The sequence below is a fragment of the Benincasa hispida genome, chromosome 5, assembly GCF_027475165.1.
Source record: "Benincasa hispida cultivar pf3 chromosome 5, pf3_genome.v1.1, whole genome shotgun sequence".
NCBI classification, from domain to species: domain Eukaryota; kingdom Viridiplantae; phylum Streptophyta; class Magnoliopsida; order Cucurbitales; family Cucurbitaceae; genus Benincasa; species Benincasa hispida.
In genome coordinates this window covers 63,234,027-63,239,955 of record NC_143482.1, presented here as the reverse complement: position 1 = coordinate 63,239,955, position 5,929 = coordinate 63,234,027, and the positions used below count along the sequence as shown (strand labels likewise).

The 5,929-nt window shown below is 31.5% G+C and overlaps 1 protein-coding gene across 1 annotated transcript; it reads left to right on the top strand.

Moving 5' to 3' along the window:
- Positions 1–3,916: 3,916 nt before the first annotated feature.
- Positions 3,917–5,521, top strand: LOC120078433 (transcription factor MYB41-like). Its single transcript, XM_039032709.2, has 3 exons — positions 3,917–4,159; positions 4,249–4,378; positions 4,780–5,521. The coding sequence occupies exons 1-3, from the start codon at positions 4,027–4,029 to the stop codon at positions 5,519–5,521; spliced, it is 1,005 nt and encodes a 334-aa protein (XP_038888637.1). The 5' UTR covers positions 3,917–4,026.
- Positions 5,522–5,929: the final 408 nt, after the last annotated feature.

The following is a 5,929-nucleotide window of genomic DNA, read 5'->3' as shown; positions in this document are numbered from 1 at the left end:
TGAAGTGAGGATGCATAGAAAAAAGAAATCCGGCCCAAGTTTGATCTAAATAAACATATCTTATTGATTTATCATTTTTAATTAATGAAAATAGAGGTTTTTAGAACATGTTTACTCATTTTTAAAGTTTTAATATTACTCTCTTAACGTGAACAAATTTAAACAAGATATTAAGGTGAAGAAGTTCGATTTTCTATCCCACTATATTTTAAAAAAAAACAACAACAAAAAAACCCTTTAGTATTCACATTAAGGATTTAAGTCTAATTAATTAAAGTTTATAACATAACTGAGATAAAAACTAATTTGAGCTTGCTCATTTTTCTGGCTTTTATACTTATATCTATCTCTCTTTGAAAAATGAGTAACTCAAAACAATAAAGGAACTACATTTTTTCAAGGGCTTGTTTCCTTCTCATACAAGGAAAAAGAAAATTAAGGAGAATGGGCAAAGATAAAGTGCATGCCCCCTTTTTTTTTTTTATTTTTTTTTTTAACTTCTGGGTCAAAACATCATGCTGTCTTTAACTAATTATTCTAAAATTTAGGTCATAATACTGTTTTAGTGTATGTAATTTGAGTTTTATCCCATTTTATATAGCCTCAGTCTAATTTTAGTCTTTATATTTTTAATAAAGGTTAACTTTAATCCTTCAAAATTAATATTCATCAAAATTGTTGCAAAAAAATTAAAATACCATGTAAATATATTTTTGAAATTATAAAAACTAAAAATGGAAATTATGTCTGCTTCTTTAATAAAGAAATTGAAACTATACATGCCCAAAATTATAAGGATCAAATTTTACATTAAAATTACTATATTTATAGTCTTACAACTGCAAAGATTTTAGCGAGAGATGGAGAGAAATAGAGAGATGGAGAAAACGTTGGAGAATAAATTAGGGTTTCTCATCATACAACAATGTTAAAAGAACATTAAATACTATCTAATGTAAGTGGCACCTAATCTAAATTAATATAACATAATAGATTATTACATTAAACATTTAATACTCTATCAACAATATAGTTTAGAATATTATCAAAACACAAACAATAATTTTATATTTCGAGAGTTTTATAATTAGTTTCACTCAAAAAGTCGGTTCATATATCAAATTATGGAGATATCGTCATAATTTATGTATACGTGGATGTTTCATATATTTCTAATAGAAGGTGAGATTATATCCACATTTTCCTAACATGGAATAAGCAAATTAAATAATTTACAAAGCAGACAAAAAACATAACAACTTCCTAACTTGGTATTATACAAAATCTAAGGTAAGAAATGAAGCCTGTCGACATTAGTTGTTGGGTAAAAGTCATACAGCCTACCAGTTATTTTGCTGACGACAACAAATGTAAATACAAAATGGGTTAGAACAAGCAATTAGTAAAAAGTTGAAGAAGAAACTTTTTCAAAAGAAAAAAAGAACATATTTTTCTTCAATGTGGATGAGAGAAGTTAACAACCATGACCGTCCAATCATTCTCGTAAGTCCAAATAACTCATAAATAACAAATGTCAACTCCCCCAAATATTCAAACACATAGCTTCCTATAGGCCTTTTATTTAGCTCTCAATTTCCATTTAATGACAATTCTCATACATAACTTCTAGTTAATCTCTCTCCATCCTCCGTTTTTTATGTATGGATGAATATGCATGGTCCATATTCCGAGTCATTTCATTAATCTATTATAATTATTCTCAATTTTTTTTTTTTAATTGATATGAGGGACAAATGATTGAACTTTCGACCTCTAAAAAGAAAAGTCATGTCATGCCAACATATTTTTTAAAATAGTGTGTGAGGTCCATTAATATTAGTGCAGAATTTATTAATATTTAAGGTAACAAAATTTTAATATGAATAAAGAGAATGTGATTCTATAATATTTAAAAAAATCATATTTAGAACATTTGAATAGGGATATGAAATAATTTGACAATCGAAGGGTTTTCTTCGAACAAATTAATTACCAAATTAAAAAAAATCAAATGAGTTCATTTAATTTAATTGATATTAAAAAACTAAACAAGGAATTATTCGACATAGAGAATTCGATTCTCACAAAATTTAACAAAATTTTGTGAAGATAGTAACAGGCATGGACATGGATAGGGAAGCTACTCTCACCTCCTTCCTTTGTGAACATATCTAAACTCAATAACAGAGATTAGTCCAAGTGCGTGCAAGACAGAAGCAAATGAACATTGGTGCGGTGTCTAGCACACACTCCGATGCTCAAGTCAATCTTATGTTTTTGACTAACTAGACAAATAGGAAAACTGCAAGGTATTTTGGCGTACCTTTAACCAATTATCTAGATCATTTTCATAAGGTAATAGAATGTAACAGATGTTGTTAGTCATAATGCCTCTCTATAATCCTTGAAACTGCAACGTTAATTGTTACGACAACTAATGCACCATTTAAATTTTCATTGTCTTATTAAAGACCTGTCTTTATGAGTATGGATGGCTTCAGCCTCAATTGCTCGACTAAGCTCGACTCTCCTAAATTTTCTTCTAGGCTTATGTTCCTCTGAGCTCCTAAGTTCAACTCTTTTAGGCTCGAGCTCGACTCTCCTAAGCTTTCTTCTAAGTTTAGACTCCTCTGACCTCAACTCATACTCTCTTAAGCTCTCTTCTAGGCTTAGGCTCCTTTGAACTATACTATGCTTGCCTCATGGGTCCCCCCGAGCTTTCTCTAAGATCTCTTAGGCTCTTCCATGGGTCATCTTGAGCTTTCTTCTAGACTCTGTTAAGCTCACCTCATGGGTCCCATCGAGCTTTCTCTAAGCTCTCTTAGGCTTTCCCATGGGTTCTCTTGAGCTCTCTCTTAGGCTCCTTTAAGCTCCACTAAGCTTACCTCATGGGTCTATAGAACTTTTTCCAAGCTCTCTTACGCTCTCCCATGGGTCCTATTGAGCTCATCATGCCTAGGCTTTCTCTCTCTAGGCTTAAGCCCCCATGCCTAAGCATGTCAAGCCTAGGCTTCTTTAAGCTTGGGCTCTTCTCGTGCCTAGGCTCAAAGCACTCAAACTCTCATAGGTTTCTCATGCCTAGACTTTCTCTCTCTAGGCTCAGGCCCCTCATGGATTCCTCATGGCTAGGCCACCCTATTATGTGTCCCACGAAGCAGGCTAAATTTACCCATAACATATCCCAATAGCTAATCATAGTTTGTGATTGTTTTTTCTCTTTAATATATATATATATATATGTTGCTATGTTATTGAAAGGGTTGCACAAAGATGTCCAGATGGGTGCAACCCCAAGATGCATCTATACTACACTCAATAGTTTGCCATATAGCAAATTCACTTAACTTCTTTTTAAATATATTTTAATTTCTTATATATATATATATGTGTGTGTGATGAAAGAGTGAAACGTAAAGATGATAAGTGCATCTGTACCAAAGTATTACCCAATTTTTTTAAACTACACTAAAAATACACCACCGTAAAAAAAGAGTAGGAAAGTATATTAGCCACTTCCTCCCATGTCAACTCATGTGAATCTACATAACATGATGATCCATTCTTACAAAAAGTCAACCCATCATAACCAATAACTGTATAGTTTCTAGAATAAACTCAAATAGTCAAATTAATCTCTAACATCTCACACCTAAACTATATGACTTCATTTTCATTTAAATCCTTTCCCTAAACCAAAAAAAAGTTACATACATACATACATACATACATACATACATATTACATACAAAAAAACAAACAAACAAACACGTGGCATTTAGGACGGCACCAAATACATTTGACTTATAATATGTCGAAATTTCGGCTGTCTATTGCACCTTCAAAACCTCACCTGTAATTGTATATAAGAAGTTCATCTCCTTCTTACGACTCTCAGCACAAAAAACCAAAACACTTTTTCCTTTTTTTTCTCTCTCAAAACTCAAAAGTAATTTCTCTTCTCTCTTCTTTTTTACTTTATCAATTTAAGTCTCTTCATTAAATACACTGAAAATTAAACAAGAAAAAATGGGGAGAGCTCCATGCTGTGATAAAAATGGCCTTAAAAAAGGTCCATGGACTCCTGAAGAAGATCAAAAGCTTGTTACTTTTATTCAAGTTCATGGCCCTGGAAATTGGCGTAATCTTCCTAAAAATGCTGGTATGTTTTTCTTTTTTTTCCTTTTCTTTTTAAATTGCTAATTAAATTGAATTGGAGAATAATTGGATTGTTTATTTATTTATTTACAGGGCTTCAAAGATGTGGAAAAAGTTGTAGGCTTAGATGGACTAATTATTTGAGGCCTGATATTAAGAGAGGGAGATTTTCTTTTGAAGAAGAAGAGACCATTATTCAATTGCATAGTGTTTTGGGAAACAAGTAAGATCAATATAATTCTATATATTTCTTTCTTTAATTTTCTGGGTTTTTCTTTTCATGTAAATTTCAATAATATAATTTTTATAAAAAAAATCCATAAAGCTTGTTGATTAACTAATTAGATTTTTTCTTTAACTATATGATTGCATTGATTGATTGGGAAGTATATTAATTGATTAATCCCAATTAAATGAACTGTTATCTTAATTATATCCTTTGACATTCCTTTCTAGTGGTTAGACTAAGACAATCAGCTTACATGGATAAATAATTATCAATCTTAATTAATTAGACTTGAATCTTTTACTCATCTTTCTTAAACTTTGGGCTAAGAAATTAGCTCAACTCCAGTTACCCTAAAGACTTAAATTGATATAGGTTATACGTATTTACTATTTCAGATGGTCGGCAATAGCAGCTCGCTTGCCTGGAAGAACAGATAACGAGATCAAGAACTACTGGAACACCCACATACGAAAAAGGCTCCTTCGGATGGGAATCGACCCAGTAACCCACACTCCTCGGATCGATCTTCTCGACCTATCGTCGATTCTTTCTGCTGCCATCCGAAGCCACCCACTCCTCAGCCTCTCAACTTTATTGAACAACCACCAAACCACAACCCTAAACTCCGAATCCCTAAGGCTAATTTCCACCCTCTTAGGGCTCAAACAAGAAGACCCAAATACCAATAATTTCCTTCTTCAAGCTCAGGTTCAAGCTCAAGTTCAAGCTCAAATGGATTCATTATCACAGCTCTTACAACCCATTGATGACATTAATAATACAAATAAGTCTTCTTCAATCCCCATTTCTACATTTGTTGACGGCCCAAATTCTTCACAAGAAAATCTGAATTTCTTACCTTCAAATTTGAATGGTGAGGATATTTTGATGAATCAAGCTAATTACTTGTACGGCGACGATGGCTCGAATCCAACGGCTTCAAATTTTCCAGAAATTTCAAATAATAATGTTCAAAATTTAGGGTTTGATTCTGTAAAATCAAGCCCTACGCAGTTGAATTCTTCATCTACTTATATAAACAGCAGCAGCAGCAATGAGGATGAGAAGGATAGTTTTTGTAGTAATTTTTTGCAGTTTGAAATTCCTGAAGGTTTGGACTTTGCTGATTTCATGTAAATATATTTGGATATTAATTTAGGGTTTTTTTTTTTTTTTTTTTTTTTTTTTTTTTTAAAATTTTTGGGTGTATTTTATTGTATTTGTACTATTTTATTATTCCCCAGATTGTAGTTTTGTTTCCATAAAAAAAAAAAAAAGAAGATTGATTTTTATACTGTATTACATTTCATCCTATAATTCTCCTTTTCCCCTCCCCCCTAGATAATCAATGAAAATATCTTATGGAAAATTAAGAAGTGTTGAAAGATGGTTTAATTAAAGTATTTTCTATGTGCCTTGTAAATTAAGCGTTTTGAAATTTGAGTTGGCATAAAAGGATACGTAATTTTTAGTTTTCAAAAAAAAATTATGTCAAAGATAATTAGATATTAGGTAAAGAAATTTTTATTGGTTTTAATCTAAAGT